Source organism: Gouania willdenowi, chromosome 11, assembly GCF_900634775.1.
Source record: "Gouania willdenowi chromosome 11, fGouWil2.1, whole genome shotgun sequence".
In the NCBI taxonomy this organism is placed as follows: Eukaryota; Metazoa; Chordata; class Actinopteri; order Blenniiformes; family Gobiesocidae; genus Gouania; species Gouania willdenowi.
The window spans coordinates 14,241,428-14,265,880 of record NC_041054.1 but is presented as its reverse complement, the minus strand read 5'-3'; the positions used below and the strand labels follow the sequence as shown (position 1 = coordinate 14,265,880).

General features: G+C 38.4%; 1 protein-coding gene across 4 annotated transcripts in view; it reads right to left on the bottom strand.

Annotated features, from left to right (window-relative positions):
* Positions 1-24,453, bottom strand: part of rapgef5a (Rap guanine nucleotide exchange factor (GEF) 5a) — a 41,669-nt gene that overhangs the window by 5,252 nt on the left and 11,964 nt on the right. Inside the window, exons 3-16 of one of the 4 annotated variants that reach the window (XM_028461623.1) lie at positions 23,435-23,541; positions 22,821-22,942; positions 20,817-20,994; positions 15,399-15,480; positions 15,211-15,259; positions 14,996-15,066; positions 13,296-13,475; positions 7,425-7,570; positions 6,446-6,546; positions 1,817-1,895; positions 1,580-1,724; positions 672-763; positions 547-577; positions 232-310 (exon numbers count right to left, since the gene is read on the bottom strand). In XM_028461623.1, the coding sequence (XP_028317424.1) occupies positions 232-310; positions 547-577; positions 672-763; positions 1,580-1,724; positions 1,817-1,895; positions 6,446-6,546; positions 7,425-7,570; positions 13,296-13,475; positions 14,996-15,066; positions 15,211-15,259; positions 15,399-15,480; positions 20,817-20,994; positions 22,821-22,942; positions 23,435-23,541 (1,462 nt within the window). Of the gene's footprint in view, positions 1-231; positions 311-546; positions 578-671; positions 764-1,579; positions 1,725-1,816; positions 1,896-6,445; positions 6,547-6,633; positions 6,995-7,424; positions 7,571-13,295; positions 13,476-14,995; positions 15,067-15,210; positions 15,260-15,398; positions 15,481-20,816; positions 20,995-22,820; positions 22,943-23,434; positions 23,542-24,453 lie in introns of those variants that run through there. The other 3 variants (XM_028461624.1, XM_028461625.1, XM_028461626.1) reach the window with 3 other exon arrangements.

The window sequence follows — 24,453 nt, the reverse complement described above, 5'->3', positions numbered from 1 at the left end:
TGAAAGAGAGATGAAAAATGCCATCATACCAACAAATCATAGGGAAAAAAACCACAAGATGCAGAACAACGCTGGTTAATCTTTGTCGAGTACAAAACGACTGGGGAAAAAAAAGGCATGTGCACAATTTGCATGCACTCACTGAAATTAGACTTCACAGATTGTCTTTAATGCAGATTTTTTACAGCTTCCAGCAATCTGCTGTGATGCATGCATCAATGTGTGACTCACCCTGCCGTGTTTCAGTCGGTGGACTGCGAAGTTGTAAAGAGCTTTCTTTCAAACTCAACTGCTGATACATTGGTTTGCTCTGGCAGAACGAGCGAGAAAAGAGGAAATTAGAAAACAAACTCTGGATATAATGGGTCACTGAAAGCAACTATAACAACCAGGTTAAAATGTTATATTCTAACTTATTTATCTTTTATGCAAATTATTCTGATTCAACCATCATTGGACACTCAACAAGACATACACTCATTTGCTAATATATTAACACATCTTAAAATAACAGGAAAACAGGAATCACTGGTTCTTTTGTCATACCTTTTGGTTTGGAGGGCAGTCATCCACAGTGCTGCAATTAGAAAACCCCCACAGCATTTTACATCAGACAGAAATATCCCTTCTCCTAAAGTCAACTTCATCATTAATTTAGAACATGTGCTTACTGTCTGCGGCGGAGAAGCTTCTGAAACTCCTTCAAATCTTTCTCCAGCGTTGGAAACTCATACAGATCCTCCAAAACACATCTGTACAGAGTCTAACAGGGAGAGAGAAAGAGAACATCAGCGTGTATTAATCCTCAACACTTTTTTAAAAATCAAAAGATAGTAAATGACAGCAGCAGCTCCAATTATCGTGGGTTAATTTTAGACACACAGACCTTTTATTTAGCCTCATGCGTCATCATCTACTTTGTTTATTAGCACATGTGTCAAGCCCAATCGAGCCCACATTTTCGTGCTATAGTAGCAGGAAAGCCTCCATAAAAATGCAGCAAAGCGGTGTCAGATCCATAACATGATTTGATTAGAGGGAGGACTCCTGTGTAGCCCATTCACAAAACATGATCAGGAAGAAATGATCCAGTGTTAGTTTGTTCAAAAGCATGTGCCTCCCTTCCCAAGGTTCGTCTCATCTCTCTGTTACTAGGCAACCGTCACCAGGGTTACACACTATGAGATTATACTCATGCCAACCCTACCATTTTGGTATCCATGGAAACCCTGCACCGATCATGAGATGGGAGACAATTCTGTGTGTGTGTGTGAGAGCTTTATCTGTTTGGCGTCATGGTGTTATGGTCCTTATCCTGATCTTCATGTGAAGATAAAGGAGTAGAATGCGTATGTATGATCAATTAAATATCTGACAGTGATGCAAACGTTAGGAATCTGTGCATCATTGCCTGTGTAGTATGTTGTCTAAAGAAGATACAAATGCCAGTTGTTTAATTTACACAGATTTACCATTATTTACTGTGAAAGAATTCACTCAAATGTAATCATACTTAAAAACAGCTGGTGGGGGGGAAATTGTTATATACAAATTTGATGCCAGGCCAGCACTGCTGTACCTTCATGAAACTCCTAACGTGCTCCTCGTCTTTGAGATGGTCCCTGTAGAGCCTGCTCCAGTGGGACACCAGCTGCAGTACTTTACGTTTCCTGAAGAGGGCGTCTTTGCCTTCTTCTTGGCCTCTGCAGCGGGCACTGCTATAGGTGGCTGTGGTCAAGGACAGCACACAGGAGAACATTGGGCCTAAAGGCTACGTGCGTGTGCCTCTGTGTGCTGTGCGTGTCTATAAGGATATTGTCCCAGCAGGGCTTGACAGAGGTCGTGGGTGGACATGAACACCAGGTAAGTCAACAGGAAGTCATCCAGGAGCATTTCTAAAACAGAGAAAACATATTGTTCAATTCTCACTTTATTTACAGCTCCGAAGCTTTCACTGTGAAAATAACTCTTTTAAAAGCAGTATGTGGCACTCAGCATTGAATCACAGTGGGAACGACATATGAATGGCACAAATACATTAAACAGTTACTGATAATTACTCAAACTTATTAAACTTGCACATTCAGGAGAAATATTGAATCTAAAAAAGAAAACTTTTCCTGCCCGGGTCGATCCTCCTAAAACAATGATAGGTTCATAATCAATCAGTGATTGGGATCATTGAGGAGAATTGAGTCGATTGATTACAGCTCAACACTTAGTGTCAGAGAACGTACAATTCTAGTCTTGTGTCAGAGCAGGTTGATTCATAAAATCACATTAATGAATAAACTAAATCCAGCAGCTATAGGTAGTACCCAGAGATGTGTAGTGGTGCCAATCGGGCACGTTCTAAAGATATGTTGGCTTTACTTCGAGGCAGTGCTGGTAACCAGCTCATCCTCTTTATTTGAACTGGTAGATCATAATACAGTGCAGTGGTACCTCTTAGTCTTCTCCTAATGGCTGCATGGTCAATTAAACACAGAAGCAACTGAAAATGTGACCAAAGGGGTCGGTTAGTTATGCTCTGGATCTCAGATACACAGACTGGGGATTGTGTACCCCTAGGGGTATGTGAGCCCATTGCACTCAATGAAGTACTCTTACAACAAAAAGCTCATTTTTCCTCAGTTTCTGTCAGTCAATTTTCAGCAAAGTAACTGTAAGAAATCCCTCAATTTCTGTTCCGTGTTGTAGGATTTTTGTCAGCAGGCTTGCCCGAATCCTCTCCTCTTCACGGATTATGCACCTATTCATGGCAATTTCATATTTTAGACTTTGTAGTGCAACGCTTTAACGTCGTTTCCAAAATGCCATTTATATTTTCCCATTAGTACCACTAAGCTCCCGTACCACTGGTTGCCTCTGCCTAATTCAAATATTATAAAATGTTCTTTAGCTGCCACAAGCCTAAGACATTTAGTCTGATTAAAACACAAGATTAAGAGAACCAGCACTGCTCAGCTTAATCTGTATTAGTAGTATGCTAAATCAATGTATTGCAAGTTAAAATCTCTCTTTCTCTATACTGCTTATGATTGGGAGGGAGATTTATATTCATTTTATTGTTAATTTCAAACTAATGTTTTTAATGTTTATATTGTTAATTTCAATCTATGTTTAGTATATTTAATGATTTTATTGATGATTTTTAAACTCTGTTTATTATTTTCTGCTTTGAATGCATTGAAACACACCACATTTCAACATTATTGCACTACATACTGCCTCCTATTAACACAGAATAATGAACTGAAGTCTCATGCAAAGTAATGTAAGTAAAGTATCACTACTAATTTCAGGAAGTACATTGTTAAGGCATGTTGCTCTGCCTAATAAAGACAACAGACGTACAGCTGAACAGCTTAAGTGCTGTTGCGGCATTATTTAATGTGGTATTACAGTTGGTCGTAGCGTGAGCCGGTTAAGAACAAGACTCAGCAGGTAACGTAACAATAACAGCTACTTCAAATATCTTTAGTGGTAATTAACGGTGTAATTGAAATGCGTGTGGGAAAGCATGTGATGTCAAAGTCTTTCCCCTGGGAAAATATTTGACCTAAATATGAGTCCGCAAGGCAGAGAGAAAATAAATCATTTATAAAGAAGTGCATGGGTCGTGTTATCAATATTTGATTGAATGTCATCTATTTAAAAAGGAAAACTTTCTGCAGGAATATTTTTAGGCAGCGCTGGCGGTGCTTATCACTTTTTCAAAAGTCCATTAACTCCCTTTCCTGTCCATGTCTCTTTTATGTCCCTCTTTTCTGTTCAGCCGTTTTCAGGAGGTTGCAGATGTTTGGTGAAATGTTCTAAATGTAGAGAGTGAATACTGTATATATACATCTAACAATAGGTGGCAGTAATTTGGTATTAGCGCTTCATTAACTTCATTAATTTAATTTGTGCGTTTTTTTCAGGTAAACCATCATACTTGGACTTCTGTGATGAACAACTGTGAAATAAACAATGAGTTAGGTCAAAATACAACATGGTTTCAATTAAAAGCATTTACAAATACAAAATAACTCCTACATTTGTGTGTCAGCTCTCTATTTAGAAACCTACTACTACTACTACTACTTCACTATCTTCGTCTGCCCTTTTCTCCTTCACCTCCATCTTTCATTTTCTGCTTGTAGGCGGTCATGTTTTTGGCCAAATACGTTTCCTTTCTAGTCCTTTCTCAGCTAACTGTGATGATAAATATCCATTTTCAACTTCAACATACACCCTCTGTATTTGCCTGCTGGCACAAACAAAGTCAAGCGCATACCACAATAGACACACTGCTGTGCGTACAAAGGCAACACACATACACTCACAGCCCCCTGATGAATAAGTCGGTGCGTACTGACCTTGGGGAACATTATCTGTAGCAAAAAGAGGAGGTTAATGTGTGTGTGCTGAACTAATCGCTGTAAACTGCTGCTGTGTGTGTCTACATGTACTGTATATGTGTGGAGGAGCGGATGGAGTAATCACTTTCTCCCTGTGAACGCATGTTTGAGCCTGTTCAACATGCTGCTCGGCTTAGCTGGCTGATGCCACACTGGTGCTCACACTATACCAGAGGGCCTAAGATGCACCCACACACATGCAATCCGTAACACAAATCCCTCTGACGCACAAACGCACAACTATGCAAACCTTGCACACCCAATGCTTGTCACTTCTTCTAAAAATGAATATCCCATGGCATATATCTGAGTAAATATCAGGCACGTTTTTCTTTCCTACAAAAGGCCATCTCAGTCCTCTCTCTTTCTACCACATTTATCTCTCCTCCTTCATTTGGTTACTTTCTGAAATTCAGAGAAATGGCTCCCAGAGGACTGCTGTGAGCTTGTTGTACTGGGACGTTACCGCATAAAAGAGCCTTGTCTTAAAGCAGAATAAAAAAAAAAAAAAAACTGTATCGCATTATAAAAGCATCACTGTGTTGTACCTGGGTTTTGTCATGACCGCAAGTCTAAAACAAGTTTTAAAAGGAGAAAAAGAACAAAACATCACATTGTTGTTGTTGTTGGCCTCTTTTGCTGACAAAGAAATCATGCTTTATTATCCATTAATAAACATATTTGCAGATGTGAAAATGTATAATGCACAAAGCATGTGTATTATATGGGAGAATTCTAGGTATATTATTAACTCCTACATATAAAATATGTAATATAATTACACAAATTTTAACATCTTATCACCGTAGCCAGTAGTCTATCAGTTAAAACAAGCACAAAATGAATGTACAGTAACACAGTAAGAAGAACCTGACTTCGACTGTGTGGAGTTTGCATGTTTTCCTAGTTCTTGTGTAGATAATCTCCTGGGATGGTCTCTAAATATCATCTCTGCTTCCTTTACTACTAAAGTGAACATATATAACAGAAGACTCGGTTGTTATTCCGTAACTAGTGAGTTTTTCCAAGAACGCCTCTGCCATCATGAAGAGAGGACTGTGGAAATGAGAAATGACAGTTCACAGCCCACTGAAATCATTTGCAGCAGAAATTGCTCAGAGCACCCCGTGGCAATCATTTTACCAACTCATTAGATCAGTTAACCCCCCTGAATGTTTTCCCACATCCAGAGGCAATGACATGGCTGAATGAATACACATTCACACCTGCAAGTGTTATGGAGGGGCTTACTCATGCAGCTGCATGCTCACACACACATTCACTTGCAGACACTGGAATACAGAGGGGAAGTGCCCATCTATGGGTTTCATCCCACTTTGAGAAGAAAAAAAAAACCAGAATGGTCCAGACTGGGCTGTGCAGTAACTTGTTATGGTGCGATGATAACAACATTCCCCAGAAAGGAGGTGCACACTACTTTATATTTCAATAAAGACAATTTTTACCCCGTTTCTTCATGCAAAAACATTAGATGTATCAATATGTAATGTATCAATACGCAAAATTTACTTCCTTCTGGATACAGCTCAGGAACAGTATAGAGAAAGCTATTGGTGTGGCCGTACCATATGACTTTTTGACTTTATATTTAGGGAAGAGAGAAGTTCAGATGAGGGGAAATGTGAATAAATATTTGTGCAATATTCCAATGGTGGTTGCAAAGAAATCGATTGCTAGAAAATGGCTTTGTGATAGAATTCCCACTATTGATTAATTAATCTGCATTGTTCAATATATATATATGTAATGGAAAAGCCGATATTGGCTGTAAGATTAGACCACAGAGAAGGTTTACATCAGCACCACAGATGTAACTGCACCGACGTATCACTACTGAAGAATTGGAACAATGTTTATTTCTTTACTTTATCATACAACTACGTATGCATATTTGTTGTTTTTCTTGATACTGTATACATATTTAAAAACGTGGGACTGAAAGATGTAAAGTCATATTATATTTGTACTGTTTCCAATAAAAAAAAATTTAATTACAAAAAAGAAAAAGTATCAATACGTACCACTCTCTCTGTTCTCTGGTGCCCCTCTTTGGTCATCCAGCTGGAGGTCACTCAGCAGATGCTCCAGGATCTTCAGGGGTGTTCCCGACACGACCACATATCTGGAACATGAAAAGTCAGCACAATGTTCCTCACTAGAGCCAAAGCACAAAGTACGACCACTACCACGTCCCCATTCCTGGTTGCACCTATTTTCCTCCTCGATATTATCATCATCAATGTAGCGAAAGTAGGGAACGTCAAATGCACGGATTTCATCATCAGGATAGCTACTCCCATCAAAGTCTTTGTCATATTCTTCCAATTCCTCCTCCGCCTCTGCGAGTGTAGCTAGCTCAGATGCCATCTTCATTTCCAAACGCCTCCGAGGAATCAGCACTTGGCAGACTAAGGACAGGTGCTCCTCTGCAGGCTAAACTGATGTCCCATCTGCCTCTGTTAGCTGAGAGTTCTACAGATTAAACCTATCTCTGCGACTGCTCTTTGAGCACCGAGAGGAAAGTGAAAGCTACAAAATAAGGTAAACTCCAGACACAAACACATACCCACTTAACCTGCTCGTCACTGACACTCCCTGCACATTACACAAAGAGATTCTTCATGCAAGCTGCAAAAACATACCAACTCTGGAAGAAGTTTTTTTCTTTCCTTTCTGCAGTCAAATAACACATATTACAATTTCAACAACATGCGCTGACATGCTCAAAGAAAAGAAACCCAAACTAGTGTAAGGTCATTTGCCTTTTCAGCTAAAAACAAAGGCTTTTCTGCCTTTTCTTCTGCTGAGAGCAGGAAGTTAAAGAATAAACATCTTAGACCAGCATACACACACACATATCCTAGTGCACCAACTTTGACCACATTGCTCAAACAATGCATGTGTGTGCAGAATTAAAATTAAAAGCAAAACTATGATTGTGGTTGTTATGCGCTGTCAAATTAGGGAAGATTTTTTTTTATTAAAGGAGGAGGAACTCACCTCTTATCGCAATCCTCTCCCCTGGACCCGCCCACTGACGATGTGGGCGACGGCCTGTCGGACGGTGATGTGACCGATGACGTCACTCTTTGTAAAACCAATACATCCCGTCCTCTTTCTTTGAGACAAACCCTCCCGAGCGCCTCCTAAAAAAAGGACACAGAAACAGAGACTTTCAAACACACAGGTGAGGGGATTCTTAGTGGGAAACAAACGAGAGAGATCTTCACATGGTTCTTTAAAACCATTAACAAATTCAGCTAAAAAAAAAAAAATATTTAATAATGCAAACCATCTGTACTTTACACTCTCTTTAATATACACATTTTTACATAATATTTTAAACTTCAAAAATTGCAGTTTCATTCCTTTTTTATTGCATTTTTTACTACATTGTCCCAGAACCAAAAATGAGAGCCACTCGTTTCATATAAAACCCCAGATTACAATACACGTTTTTCACCTTTACTTGTCTTTCTGACACAGAATATGTTCAAACAAACAAAGGGAAGCACCATGTACACCTTTAGAAAAACAAAAAACAATACCGTACTGTATGACACAATACGCCCACATACCGAGACAGATGGTCTCATGTTAGACACGCAGTTTCAGATTAACAAAGGTGCATCATAAGATGCTGCCAGAGTGGCAGAGCGAAAGATCAAAGGTGGAGGAATGTAGCCGAAGAAGGAAAATAATTATTACCAACGATGCAACAAGGACCATCTTTCAACTGTGTTTCGAAACAACAATTTCGGTGCACACTTGTCAAAAACGTATGTTGATTATTATGTGAAGAAGCCTAAACTGAACAAGAGCTGATGTTTATAACACTGGCAACAGAAAGGTCATCAGTAACAGTGATCAAAACGTTTTTTGTAGCCACTCCACAGACAACAGTCAGACATTCTAGTGTGTATATGTATATATTCTGTTTTATTGTTTTTGTTGTGAAATTTCCTTTCTTGCAACATGTCTTCCCCCTTTCTATCTGTACTGTGTACAGGCCCATGTTTATATATATTCCTATACATCTGCTGCTGAAACTCTGCAAATTTTAATGGGACAAATAAAGGTTATCTTTATCTTTTTATAATAACGACATGTAGAAAACACAGAGGAATCCTTTCTAGTCCGTACCAGTGACCTGAAAGTACTCAAGGCCCCATGTCAGGTGACACAAATCATCCAGAAACTTTGGTTTCATCCTGCAGCCATCTAAAAATCATAATATAAACAGAAGTGTGGATCTACTACATTTCGGCTATTTTTGACATGCAAAATTAATTGTTCTTATAGATGGATTTTTCTTTGTTGTGTAGAACAAACACTTTGCCCAGTAGTCCTGTTAAAATATTCCAGGGGACGTTAATTAAAAAATAACTGAGAGCATCACAGAGGAACAAATTAAGGATGCCGAGTTAGGTCAAGTACTTCCATCTTGTGCTTTTAATTTTATTCAGATACTTCTGCCTAAATTCTTTGAAGTAGATTAAACAAAAACCTGTGCATTGGTAGTATGATATCAGTGTTCTGGGGATCTTGTGTAGGGTATGTTATACTATGACAGAACAAATATTTTTGCACAAATCAAAACATTAAATTTATGACCGATTTTAGGAAAAAAACATTTGAGCTTTTCGTGAGCAATTTCCAAGCAAATATTATCTCTTATTTTTTTGTAAAGTGTAGGCAACACCAAGATACAACAAAATAAACTCAACAGTGCTGGGTGAATCAAGGAGATCTGATGCATGTTGCCATTATTTACACTTTGGACCACACCCCGCTGCTCAGATGTGGAGATAAGTTTGCAAAGCGATCAAAGGGTGAAATGTGATCACATGGTTAATGTTTTGAAAACAAAACAGGAGCAGCCTTAAGCCCAGTCTAAACCTCTCCATCTCCTCAGGGTTTTTTAGAAAATCTTAAAATTAGACATATTCGGTAACCAGGCACAAATACTAAACACAAATGGCAAAGGTTATTTTTACATTACCAAAATAACAACCAACCTGAGGTTTTCAACAATTTAGGCAGTGTTTACACTGAGGCCAAGATAAACAGCCGAGCCCAGCAGGGAAGGAGTGTTTGAAAAAAACAAAACAAATCTACAATACATAGATCAAAAAGCCTAAAATGTACACAAAACATTACTATTATGCAAATACAACTAACAGTGCATGTTCACTTTTATTCCCCTGTCATGTCTGTGCTTGAATTTGTTCTTGTCAGAGAGGATAACTTAACAGATTGTGGTAGTAAGTGGGGGTCTGAGGTGTTATGTAATAACAAAAGAAACAAACTGAGAAAGGAAGTGTAAAGGACTGAGACGTAGGAGTGCAAGAACACCAAGAAGTACAACAAGTAGAGACTGACAGCCGATCGAACTGCTGTAGGACTTTAATCCAAGCTGTTCCAAGTTGCCAACATCTTAATGTAACCACTTCAGACAATCTTACTTACTCTTCAATGACTGACTGTCGTTAAAAGGGCAGTTTCAACAAATTTTACTCCATTATGAAGTAAAAACCATTGTCATTTTTCCTTGTAAGATTATAGACAATCCTCTTGGTGCCAACATTGAATCACTAAAAACTTACATAACCTCAAATATTTCCCATCCTCCTTGCATTCAGTCTCTGTTTCAGACTTTTAATAGGCACACTTAATACCCAGGAGGGGTGAGATTTGGGAACTGAAAACAAACTGAAGGACAAGGGAACGCTGTGATACACAGAGGGTCAAGTTATTTCAGTGCAAAGCAAAGATTGTGTTCCTTTTTTGAACAGTTTAGTATAAGACACCGATTTTTTTTTTTTCTGCATCCATCCCTCATTCTGTCTGTCTTGTTTGTTTCTCATACATACAGAGTGTGATATAATACTGTTCAGAGGAAAGGAGGGTCTCGTGGAAAGCCTAAAGGAAGCACTCTCTGTTCCTTTCCTGTTCCAAACAGTCTGTGTGCGTGTATCGCCGTCTGTGCCGATGGTGCCGAAGCCATATCTGTGTTGTCATAGCTCTGGCCGTGATTCCCGGAAATAACGGATAAGAACTTAAAAACACAATGCCTTCAGGTCAGCAGCACACGTACTTCATGTACAACCACACACCCCATGATGTGGTTCCCACAGTTAGACCCTGAAACAAAAAGACATTCCTGTGTGTGTGTATGTGCATCCTATGACCTTCTAGAATCTACTCTGCTTGGTTGACCTCTGGCCATACTTGACAGATTGATTCAATGTAAACCAGTACAAATGCAAGTCAGAAGTGACTTGCAACCACAGCTGTGACACACGCTGTATATGTCACTATGGAAACAATCCGCAGAGCTAATCTGTCATGGAAAGAAGATTAAATGAAGGGAAAAAAAAATCACTATGGTTACTCAGTATAAAGAGAATGGTCTCTGGGGTGGATGTGGATGATACTTGATTTGGGTTTTGTGAGTTGAACAGTAGGTCATTTCTATTTTCTTGATAAGACCTGTTCAAATACAAGGAAAGTTTAGCTTAATGTGTCACATGTTCAATTTAATAAATAAATGTACTTAGACGGATACTTCGACTAAACTCATGCCATTCACCAACATGATCTCGAATTGTTTTCATAACTCACATTAAGAGGAGAGCGTGTCAGTTTAGTTTAATTTTTATAACCCATAATGATGCATTTCTTATAATATTTCTATATCTACACTAAAGTTATTTATGTTAAGCCCATTCACATGTCTGTGTGACATTCCTAGTCTTGTACTTTACTTTTCAAGTGTATTCTAAAGGCAATACCTTGACATTTGCTTGTATATTGGCGTGTTTTTCTTGTGTTATTTTAATTTAGATATTCACAAAAAGCGTTTAACATGAATGGGAATGTAATGTCGTTCGGATGAGCACGACTGACAATTAAAAATCCTTCAACTAATATGCTGTGGAATAACATTCAGTTTGATTCATACTCAACATTTACAAAAGTAGTTTAACCATCCAATCAGCAACCAGTCAGTGGTTCCCCGGGTTCTTTTAGAAGACATTAATCTTTATAAGTGTAGTGAAGACAGTATGAGAGTAAACCATATTAACTATCTATTACACAAAGATCCATGTCATTTAATAATTAACACTAGGCTACTCAAGATATGTCGCATGGCATCAAATTAGACTTAAATACAGTGGAAATTGTAATGCTGTTAAATGCAATAGGCAACATTTGTTAGGTGTGTGTGCATTTCAATCCAACGTCCCTATTTTAACAATTCTGTATGCACATTATTCCATTTGCAGGAATAGGGCAGTGACTTTGTAATTTTGCATGCATACAAAGAATGCAAGTCAAATTATGCAAAATTCCCAAGGCTGATTTTTAAACTCCTGAAACTGAGCAGACAACAATAAATCTCACTGACACACTGTTCTTGAAGATGTAGGGTGAAATTAAAACTGCCGCCTTACTTGGCTTCGTCCCCCTTAGGTCTACAGAGGAGCAGGATTATAGAGTATGTACAGCGTTTCACTAACACAGCTCATTATGAGCGCACACCAACTCTGTGTCAGCAGTGCATTAGCCCGCACACACCAGCACAACAAGCTCCTACAAATTATACAGCAACTTAACAGACTCTTCAAAAAAAAGTGTGAAATCACGTTGCACTAAGCCAATATTAACACCCACATTAGAGGAGCTAAAGAACTGCTGATTGTTAATCTGCAGTGATCTCTGTGGAGCTAAAATCAGTGCTTTTGCCAATTGCAGTTAATGTCGATGCCAACTTTCCAAAGATGTGCCCTTGTGCTCCAAGACAGTGGTTCTCAACCTTTTCAGCCCACGACCCCCAAAATAAAGGTGCCAGAAACCGGGGACCCCCACTGTACCTGAAGGTGGTTGAACACAGACATGAACATTGAAGAACAGGGCCATCGATAAGGGGGGATAAAGGGGAGAGCTTTTTAGGGCCCATCCATAAAGTCAGCCTTTATCTGAATAATATTCACTGTTAACCAGGAAGTGTATTATTTGCATCATAGTATATAGCCATCTTAAAGATGTAAATACGTGTTTTAAACAAAAATAAAACGGGTTAAAAAAAATTGACCAAAAATGGTGGGAAAGGTGAAGAAATGGGATTTTAAAAACACAGGAAATTAATGAAAAGTTGCAAACAAAAAAACTGGTAAAAAGGGTTTAAAGCGTCATTATTGGAACAATTACTTTAAACTGGCAAATAATGGGGGTGACAAATCATGAATGTGGTTAAATTGGCAAAAATAAGTATGACATATGGTGAAAAGACCATAATACCCCATATACCCTAAAATTCGCAGAAAAGGCATTGAAATTTGATGGAAAAGTGGCAGAAATGGGAGTAATGTAGAAAACATGTATTAAAAAGAGCAAACATACTGCAAGAAAAAGTGATGTTGTGAAGTTTAGTGTGGTTGCATGATGGGCAATTTTTAAAAAAAATATTCTTAGTTTCATGAAGGCATCTGGCGACCCCCTATCAGTGTCTCCCGACCCCAAGGTCGAGAACCCCTGCTCTAAGATGATGAATAAACAGTAGAACTGGAAAAGTTCAGAAAGTCATAGTTGTGAACTCTGTAAATTAACACACACCTGTGATGACTGTGCATGAGGAGTCAGACGTATGATCCCTCGCCAAGTGTGGCTTTACACAGAAATTACAGTCGTGACAACAGACACCTCATGACGTCTGTTACTTTCTACTCACGCTGACCAGAAAACCACAGCTGGCTTTACAGATTACATGGCAACATCTTACAGAGCATCATCATCAACCCCAGTGATGTCCTGCATGACTTTAGTGAGACTCCATGATAAAACAATGATGATAAAATGTCTACTCACTGCTGGGCTTCTGTCAGGGAGTCGATAATTGTGGTTCTGAAGCAGCCGACAGCCGTCCTTTGCCAGCCGCTGAACAGCCTCGAGTCCGAGTCGGCTTGTTAGCTCCTCGCGTCCACACACCGACCCCATCCCTCCGCTGCCGCTGCCCCTGCTGTCCCGCAAGGCACACACACTACCCAGCTGCAACACAGGAGGCATGAAGATGTATCTCAATCCGCAGCCCCAAGACATGACATTAAAAAAATGGGGAAGAAAGTTTGTTGCAGAAACTTTATGTCCATCTGAAGAGTACAAAAAAAATCCTTGAAATCCTCGTGCTCTCCTTTTTATCTCTTCTCTGCGTTATTCTTCCTCTTCTGTCATTTGTTCTGTAAAAGCTGTTAATTCCTTTTACCTGCTGAACTTCTCTCATTGTCCTGGTCTAGATGCTTACTGTCAGAGACTCTGGCAGAGACGGAGTGAGAGCGGATGAGATTAGTAGTGGAAGTGGGCGGGCGTGGGTGTCTATGTGAGAAAACAGTGTGCGCCGAGTCTGTCTCCTCCCCTTCACAAACCACACTTAGAAACCTGTGACCATCAGGCAGGCAAGTGAGCTAAAGATGACAGGGGATGGCAACAACTATAAAACGAGTCTAAAAATGTAAAAGTAGAGATGTTAAACAAAAAGTGTTTGGGGACTGTGCTACTGAAGTGACATGATGCTAACATAGAGGTGTTGCATCCATTTGAGAGTTGGGCAACTATTCCTGTGGGCTTAACTTTCCTGCAGTCTCATGCAGCACTTGCACCCATGCAGTACGTCATTATTTTGTCTCTTTCTTCATGTCAACTTTTACTCTGGCAAAGGCAAACATCGACACGTCACACACAGCCTGCTTTTCTTGCTGTTTTCTGTGTATCTGACTCCAGCTTCTATTCTGAGATACAAAGCACACCATGAGGAATCTGTCTGTTCTCTGCATGTGTTTGCTTGTATTGTTACTTGTCCTTGACAATATCAAAACCCCATTGTTTGTTTTTTCAGATTATTTTTAAACAGCTTGTGTAGGGAGCTTGCATAATGCATGTGATATTGCATACTGATGTAAAGCTGGAATCTAATGCCACAAAAGGTTATTTTCTAAAACTATGAAATGAGCAAAGACTTTTTTGGTAAATTACAAAATTGCCTAAAATCAAAACCTTAAAGGGAAGGTATGATTAAAAAAAATCACTTTCTAATGGTTTTTCTACAGTAATGTACATCCCTTTAACCTCATTCAGAGGGCCAAAGTTGAAAAAGTTGTGTTTCCTCCCTCCTTTGTTATTCCACATTTTGTAAAAAGTCAGCTCCAAAATGGCGAGTTCAATTTTGGCCGGCAGTTGACGTCACCTGCCGAAACTCCTCCTACTGACAATCCTCTCTCCTCCTAACACGGACACAATACACGCCTCCTAGAATGTGAGCAGTTTTTTGGCTGAAAACAATAACAAGAGTGTGTGGATAGCAAAAGATAATTGCTAGTGATAGCGGTTGTGTGTGGAGTCAGAGTCTACAGACACGCACATTCATGAATATACATAAGTAGGCCACGAATCAGCCCATTTTAAGGAATTGCTCAGAATGTGGCTTTTCAAAAGGCTGAAACTCCAGACACTGGAACTCCATTAAAAACAAAAAAAAAGTGCCTTCATTGTGTGTGTTTTGGTGTGTGTCTTACAGGACTGCTCTCTTCACTTGGCGTACAAGGTTCCTGGAAGTTTGTTGTCGTCTCAGATTCCTGCTCTGACACTACAACCAATGAAAAACAGCAGCATATTACAGCATACACGTTGGTCACATACAATTTAAAAAATAAATAATCTTGTTAATTGAGGTACAGAAATGGCAGTGAAATGTAAATGCTACTGAATGGAAAAACAATAAAACACTTACAAGCTTTGCGAGTTTTTCGGGCGAGCGCTGCAGCCAGCTCATTTTGTACCTGTTAGAAAAATCATAAACATGTTACAATGTCACACTAAGATTATATAAGACTTTTACTTTACTAGTTTACATTGACAAACTTTCCCATTGTGTGATGCTACTTTAATAAATCCTTGGTTTAATGGGCAAACACTGACCGTAGAAGTGAGCCTCTCCAGTGCTTTCATTTGAAGCATTTCACTGCAAATGTCCCTGTTGCCTTCAGCATCTTCCCCTGAACTTATAGAGAAAAAAAAGAAAAAGTTTGCAAGTTAGTGAAGCACCTTTCCTACAAACAAGTGCAGTCCAAAGTGCTTTGACATTTAAAGAAAGGAAACATTTAAAACAGAATATTTAGAGCAACAAGTCACAGAAATAAAAAAATATGGTTTAAAAGATACAACAAGAACAGAAATATTGTACACATAACCCTAATGATCACAAGGAGATTAAAAAATAAAAAAAAAATTTACCTTTAACTCACTCAGTGCCATTGACGAGATAACTCGTCATTTCAAATCCAAACGCTCAGTGCCATTGACGTGATAACTCGTCATTTGCGTTTTTTTGGGGGCGGTACAAAATACCCCCAGCCTGTGAGCCAGATAGCAAAACAATAGGTGACACGTAGGAAATAGCAGTGCACCTTTGGATGAGAGATCATCCATGCTCAGCAGAGCAAAAAACGGGGAACACAGTGAAACTCTGCATGTCCAGGAGGAAGAGGAAGTTGTGTACAGACTGATGGGAGAGAAACTTAGAGGAATGCCAAAATACAGTAAGAAATCCATTCAATTTTGACCCAGATAGCAAAATAATAATAATAATTTTGCCATCAAAAGCCCTGTCTCAGTGTTTCTTTTTTGTTTTATATAAGGAAACACTGTTCAGATGTTAGAGTTGTCACTAAAGCAAAAAAAAAAAAAAAAAAAATAGCTTTAAAGTCACTGACAGGGTTTTTTTTTAGAAAAAGGCTGTTTTCTCACCTTTTTGCTCTGACAACTGAAGATATGTGTAAATCTTGCTCTATTCAACGGCTGATTACAAAAGAACGAAACAAGCCAGAAACAAATTATTTTTGATCAAAGTAGAGGCTTCAATCTTTCAGAATCTGGTGTCAGATTTCAGATAGTCACAGTAGAAAATATTCTGTGGGTCTTTAAAATCAGGCAAAATGCTCAAAAACGGCTGGCACTGAGGGGGGTAGAAAATCTGGCTGGCACTGAATGAGTTAATAATAAAATGGCATAAAATTAGGAAATTAAAGCAAATTTGAGATTTAAAAGCATTTTCAAAGAGACCTAATTCAATTGCACAGATGTGGCTTTCTTCGCTGCCCCCTGGGAAAAAAGAAAAGTATCGCAGCCTACAGCTGAAATCTTTTACATAGACTATTACATGTTGAGGGAAAGTGGCCCTTAAACTTTAATACAAATTTGTGACAAATGTTTTTTATGTGAATAGCCCAATTTATTAAGTCACTGTGTGTTTTCATGCAAAACAGCTTGGAGAAACATTTGGCTGAGGATGGCTTGGTACCCACTACATGTATGTATATTATTAATATTGTTTATGACAAAATGAACTACAATATATTATTGGTCTTTGTGGATGCAGTGTATTAACTATACATATTTTACTGATGCTCTTTTTTTCTGATTTATATTTCTTATTTATATAGTTACAAATGTCTAATTGTGTTAAAATACACTTGTATAATTGGCTATTTGTAACTCAATAATTATTATCTATTTTACTATTGAGAAGTAGATAAATTGGTACAAACTGGAATAGTTCTCCATAAAGTGCTGTTGTTTTTCTCTCATTTTATCACGTCTGCTGGAGGAAATGTTCAGACTAGACTGTCAATGAATGTTGAATCACATTTTCTCATTTCATCTTACTTGAACTTCTGAAATAAAATGAAAACAAACTTTTGACAGACGTCACTGTATCCTCTGAACAACATCATCACAAATGTCACAGTTCATTTGGAGATTAAGATATTTCATTCTGAGCCATCGCGCTGAATTTATTCACATCGGGGTCATTAATTTCCACTGGAGTCTAGATGGTAATTTGGTGACTCACCCACAGCCTGAATATTCCCCCCATTGAAAGCGAGGCTCTGTTGGTGGTTCGTCACCAGTCATTAGGCAACACAGAGTGCTATCAGAGAATTATAGTGATTGGTGGCTTCATTGACTCCAAGTTCAAACCATTAAAGGTGTAGGCTGGGAGCATTAGTCATGGGTGCCAATAATTTGTGTGTCCACCCTAAAATACTATTGACACATTGCCAAAGTAAGCTACATTTTAAATTTTTTCCAATTAGGGCCACTTGGGATGTACATGTTCCTCAAAAATTTAGGACAATTAGCACTTAAGTAATTTTAAAGCAAATGATGGTTATTAAAAGCCTTTGACAGCAGTGAAATGTCAGGATTTGAGCACTATGCGAAGCAAGCAATGCTTTCTTTTTAATATAACGTTTCATTGTTTAGCTCTGGGCAATTGTGATCTTGCTGCAGAGAACTGTTTTTTCTAAAGGGTAAAAAAACAACTTAACTGCAATTGACTGGCCGTTTATTTACACCAAATAACAAGTTCATGACATCCTTCCGTACATAATGTAGCGTTTAAAGAGGTAACAAAGAGGGAAATTGGAGTGAGGAAGCGAAAGAGTCATGTAATAAAACTCAGTCAGAAGCCTTCAGGAATATTTCCAACAATGTGGTTTGTGTTGTTCTGTGAATACAAACAGCACAATGACCCTGGGTAATATTTACCCCACACCCTCCAATGTTTTTGTTGCACAGCCTATTGATTTGAATGACATGATAGGGAAAATGTGCTCGTGTTACTTTCTCTCAACCTTATGCTCCATGTGTATGTGGAAGTGGCATGTAATCGATATACAGTTAGACGAAAGGCTTAGTGCATACACTCATTGAATATTATTTCCTTTATTATGGGCGAACATTGAAAATGTGAGTTCTGTTAAGTGCAGCTTCCTGTCAGCAGAGTTAAGAGAAACATCCTGGGCATTTGGAGGTAAACATTAGTCTCTTCATGATTTGTTCAGTGTGACAGGAAACAAACTGTAAATGAGTAAATATAAAGACTTCCACAGTAGCTAGCAAATAACCACAGTTAAAGTTCAAAGGTTTTTCTCACAAAGGTTTTCCAACGTTTTTTGTTTTGGTTGTTTTTTTTGTTTTTTTTTGTTTTTTTAAATAAAGTTATTTTGCAAGTTTTGCCTGACACACCTGACCTTCACGGTTTGTGAAACAAGGCAAAGTTGAAATGAGATTCTCATGTAAATTAAACTGCATTCAAGAGAGTGCGATCTTCAGTTATTTGTTCTATTAGTTTATGTGTGACGAACCGTGTACAATATGGTCACAGTACTAAAATGCTCCGTACTGAGCAAACCCAGAGCTGATGTGTTTGAGCGTTCACTCATCCATTCTTTACACATGCAAACCCACATAGAAGGCCGCCAATTCACAAAGCTTATCTTAAAATACGGAGCTACGTTTAAAGCAGAACTAAGTAACTTACGCTTAGCACGCCCCCTAAAAGTCCCACCCCACAGCTACATGCACACCTTTGCTCTCCCAAGACGGTAGCAACTGATCACTGAAAAATCCTAATACAACAGTGACACTAAGGGTGCTTCCACACATATAGTCCCATGTGACCATGTGAACAGTATGAGGATGAGAGACAAGTTAAACAAATGAATGATGTGGGAGTAATACGAAAGGGAGTGTGGAAATGTGTGTGTTGTGTTTGTTTGTGTGCTGACAAAGTGGCTCTGAAAATGGATGGATGGATGGATGGATATTTGTGTGTGTGCTGCCTGATGACGCGCTGGGTTGCAAGTGTGCGTGCGTGCCTGTTTCCACGACGACAGTGTGTGATTGCTGTGTGTTGCTGCCTAGCTGTCACTGCATGAAGTTGCAACATTCCTCGGACAAAGGTTTTCTCTGCCTTTTTTTTTGCTGGCTCCGCTGGTCATAATCTAGCAATAGTTTATATTGGGCTGCCGCAAAGCAGTACGTCATGTCACCGGGTCGGAGGCAGGCAAGAAAATAATAATAATAAATAAATAATATAAAATGTGCCGATTTTCAACTTTATTATCTGCAAAGAATTAGGAGAGTGTTTTTATATGGATACTCCATTATGCCAACAGAGCCTTTGCTTCCAATGAGTAAATGACAAACAGCAATCAAACCCAGCATTTTCAAGCTTTCCACTTTCAAAAATGAACCAACTCTGGAAACCAGTGGAGGATGAACATGCTCTGAGCAGAACATGTTAAAAATTGATTTTCTTGGCAAAAACACATCCCTGTCTTCTCTACTCATTTTCCACCCTAAGCCTTTTAGCTAGTGCAGACATCATGGTTCAGTACCCCTGAGTATATGTGTTAGCACCTGTTATATATGGTATGTATAATGTAATTGATGGATATCATAAAAGCACAAACCATATGATACATGAGATTTACATTAGTACAACACTAAACTCCACTTGCTGTCAAATGCTTTCCATGGTCTCTGTGAAAACTTCGTTTGAAGCTGATATACAGACAAATGTACTGACGTGTGCTCTCGTTCCTTCGCTTTATTATTTTATTTATTTATTTTATTTATTCAGTTTATTTCCGACATGGTTACATTCACTTTTTTTTTTTTTTTTTTTTTTTTTTTTTCTTTCCATACTTTCACTTCATTTTGTTTTAGCACCTCACACCAAGAGTCTTATAGTGACAGAATGAGTTCAATCACATCATATATGATATAGCTGAAGAGTAGGGAACTCTGGCCAACACTGTCCTGCATGCTGCTGTGCATGTGTGTGCATGCGTCAAATCCCGTACCACGCATGCGTCTGTGCATCAGTTTTTAAGCACGAATGACGTGGTGTGTAGGTGTCTGTAAATGGATGCATCTGCAACAAAGGACACTATTTTAAACAACAAAGCTTGATGGGATTTTGAGAGGAACATTTCACAAGAATGTGTGATGAATACAATCTTGCAAGGACAGAGAGTGCCACTCAACTCAGTTACACTAAACCCTCAGACAATGACCTTGATTCTAATGTAAGGGCATGGCAGTGTAGCTATGATGTTCCACTGAAGATGTGAGCATTTGTTTTGGCCAGACTTGGAGTGTTTCCAATCAAATTAACACCTCCAAATTTTATTGAAAACAAGTCGGCCAAAGCAATCACTCTCTAGCAGCTCTAGACTTTGTTTGCGTGTTTACATTGGCCAAACAAAGAAGGGCAAATGAATCCTAGAGCGCCTTAAATGTCTACTAAATCTTAATCAAACACAGTCACACATTTTGTAAGGGTGGAGTTTTTTGTTGTAAACACTGGCTTTAGCTGAACTTTCACTAGAGCAGTTTTTTACTGCCTTTAAATAAAAGATGCATTAAGATTACTTAATGGCGTTGCACTAATAATCTTGCATTTACTGTGCAATGAAATATATAAACTGCTAACTGACAGCTCCTTGACAGCCATATATCACTGGAGCAATGTTGGTTGGCACTTACGGGCTATTGGCTCCTCCTCCAGAGCGAAACTGGACATATGGTGCGAGTTGTAGGAGGAGCTTAACTGCTTCTGGCCACTCCCCCTCATTGCAGCGGAACTCACAGGACGGAGAGTCGCACTCCTCAAAACTGAACTGGTAATAAGAGTTGGAGTCTGAAAACACCACGCGCTGATCCACTGAAAATGAAGGAAAATGTGTAATGGTTAAAAATATCATCACCATGCTAACTTACTGTATTAACAGTAATTTCAAAATAGGATCTTTCACTGATCAATTCATTCATATGGTTGGACAGTGCAATAATATTCAGCCCGACAAGAAGTACCCTTTAAATCATCACCTACTTTCCTAAAACCCAGTTAATCTTATCATGATTGCAATGTTTCATTTATGAATGAAATGATGCTTAATTGTAAAAAAAACTTTAATACAGACACAATTGAAGAAAAAAAACTACACCAAACATTTGTTTAAAGTGCCTTCATTGTGTCTCCAAAAATATGTCTAGTCTTTATTCTACACATATTTGTTACTGTAATGAAATCTGCTTTGTTGTGAAGGACACTGCTATATTAAGATCCAATAGACCCTGAGTAAACTTAATGTAGAAGCTTTTTGGGACTGCCAGCTAAAATGGAATTTCTAATAACTCTATACTTATCAATAGCATGAAGACAAGTTTAACTCAACAGCCACTCCCAATGACAAAATGTTTAATTTAAACCCAGTGACACGCAGAATGTAGGCTCAGATTGTAATTTGCAGCAACATTATTCATTGACCTTGAATATCACTGATAACTCACTAATCAGGTTGATTCAACACCATTGTTGATAGCCAGGTAACATTTTATTAGATGTGCCTCTTCTTCTATATGTATATAACATGTGCTCGTCAATCATTATGGCTTTTTACTGTATTTGGCATGTTGCCATGGTCAACATTACCAGCCTCACACAGTGGGAATTCTCAGATGTTTTACTTTTTTTTTCAGAATTTTGCATAGGATCCATCCTGTATTAACAGTTCAGTGTAGGAGATAGTTTGTTGAAACTCAATATCAACCAAGTATCTTTAAATGTTCCACTCCTCCTAAAGTGGAAAGTGTATTCTAATCATTAGCATATTGGATTTGTAGCAAACAAATCTAGAGTTAAACTTATTATAACTTAGTTAAGTTACAAAAACATTGGATTCAATTGGCGGTCGTCAGACCAAGTATATATTTGGATTAATTTGAGCCCATTTTTGCTTATTTTTACTTTTTTTTTTTCTGCAACTACACCAAACTTATTATATTTTCATCACATTCTTGCTACATTACTCCCATTTCTGACACTTTTCCATCATATTTCAATGCCTTTTCCAAACATTTTTTCCCACTTTCAAGACATTTTTGCACTTATAAACCCTTTCCACCACTTTTCCCACCTAATGTTGCCCCATTATTGTAACTTTTAACCTCTTTTCACCATATTTCATGCTTATTTTTTGCCAATTTCTGTCACTGCTTCAGGACAGACAATAAAGTCTACAGTATCTATTTATTTATCCACATTCACAATTTGTCATGCCTATTATTTGCCAGTTTAAACTAACTGTTTCTACTTTTTACACATTACCACATTTTATTCAGATAAATAATTAACATATTTTCACCGATTCATATAACAATGGACCATTATTTTGTTGACTTTATGGATGGCCTTATTGATGGCCCTGTCTCCACATGTCTGTGTTCAACCACCTTCAGGTACAGTGGGGGTCCCCACTCTATCTTTATTTTGGGGGTCATTCTAATGCATGATAATCATGAAAAAAAAGCCAGATTCAAAATGTTTTGTAGAGAAACCTCACTTTTTATTAAAAACCTGAATGAACCTCCCTAAACTTTACCTGTTTGTATCTGTAAACATGTGGGCATTGCTGTGGACATCGTTGGAAAGTGTTTAATTGTAGAATCGACTAAACTCCAGTCATGCTTGTATTCATGGGCTCTTACCAGACAGCAGGACTCCCAGCTCCAGCAGAACCTGCCAGACACGCACAGCGGCCGTCCGGCAGCGCACATACACACACTGCTCACAGAGCCACTGCACCAGCTCCACTCCAACATAGCTACGCCTGTACACAATACACACACAGGCCTGTGATGCATGATGCACTACCTACCACACAGAAGCGGGCACATCCCCAGTCTTCTTATTTAATCAATATCTATTGATTATTCATTAGGTCTCTGTAAGCCTTTTCCTGAGAAACATGAATACTTTCCGTCTGCCTTTCCCAAGTGTAAACAGTGTGTGTGTGTGTAGTTCTTTGAGTGTACAATTACAATGAGAGTATCTATTTATATCCGTATCCAGATGTTCAAATGATTATGCATGCATATAAAGTGGACTGTATGTTCAGAACACTGCATTGAAGAACATGTATTTCCAAACCACTTTGTGTTCTACTATGTAACATTCCTCGTCCCACTTTGCCCATCTCACTGCAAAAACAGCTTTACTGGCCAATGAAGAACAGACCCCACAACGACTGGTGAGTCATTGAACATGCTTCACTGGAATCATTGATTCACTGAGACACACAAACAGGCAAAAGCAAGTGTACCGTATGATCCTGGCTAGGTGTATCTTGTCTTTAGCTGGGTATGGTCCGTGAGAGAGAAAGGCATTCCTCACGGTTCGACCCGCACATGGAAAACTCTGGGAGCAAGACTGACAGAGACAAAAAATAAAGGTGCAAACATTAGTGGAGGCTTTGACTTCCAAATGAGCGCAAAACAATTATTTTAGCTAAAAAGGAAATCTCAGGAATAAAAGCCTTGATTCCATTTTATTGAAATATTCCTACACATTCCTGTTTATGCAATATCAGTTTGGCACCAAACACATTAGGTTACAACATAAGCCCAGGCATTACACAGTGTTTGCTGAGCCTTGATTAGGATACCTTTCAATGGATCCTTTACAAATGAAGAGCAAATCCCACTTTTGAGTTGGGAGTTTTGCTTCAAGATTTCATGACATTTGCTACATGCTTGACTTACTGGGGCAGGAGTTAAGTCATTTTAAATATTGTTATTCTATTACCATTGATCATGATCTGAAATAGCTATAAGGTATATATACTGTAATTCAACACAGTACTTTAACTGATACAAACCTTGTAGTCATTACTTATTGTATGATGCAGCATTTAAGAACAATATTCATTGTGTAATCAGAAAATAGGGTTTTTCCTTGTTTAGAATTTGAGGTAAAGTTTAAATATGTCTGAGCTAAATGTGCACAAGAGAGTAAATTAAAAAATAATTTGTCACACTAACAGCTTCTTTGGTCTTTGATTAAATGTTAATGCATTTCTTTTTATGTCTTTCTCTCATGGTTTTAGTTTTGAATTTAAGAATCCTTTTTTTCAAAAATGTAGGCCATTCAGCCTTTTCAGAGTGCAGCCCTTAACCATTTACCAAAGCCCATTACAGTAATGCCCAGCAAAAACGACAATTCCTAAAGTGTGTGTTTGTACAAACCATCAGACTATCGCAGACAAAGCTGGAGGTTATATTCCAAAATTACATCATGTGTGTTCGGGATAAACAAGTGCTCGCACTTTACAGCAAAGCTAAA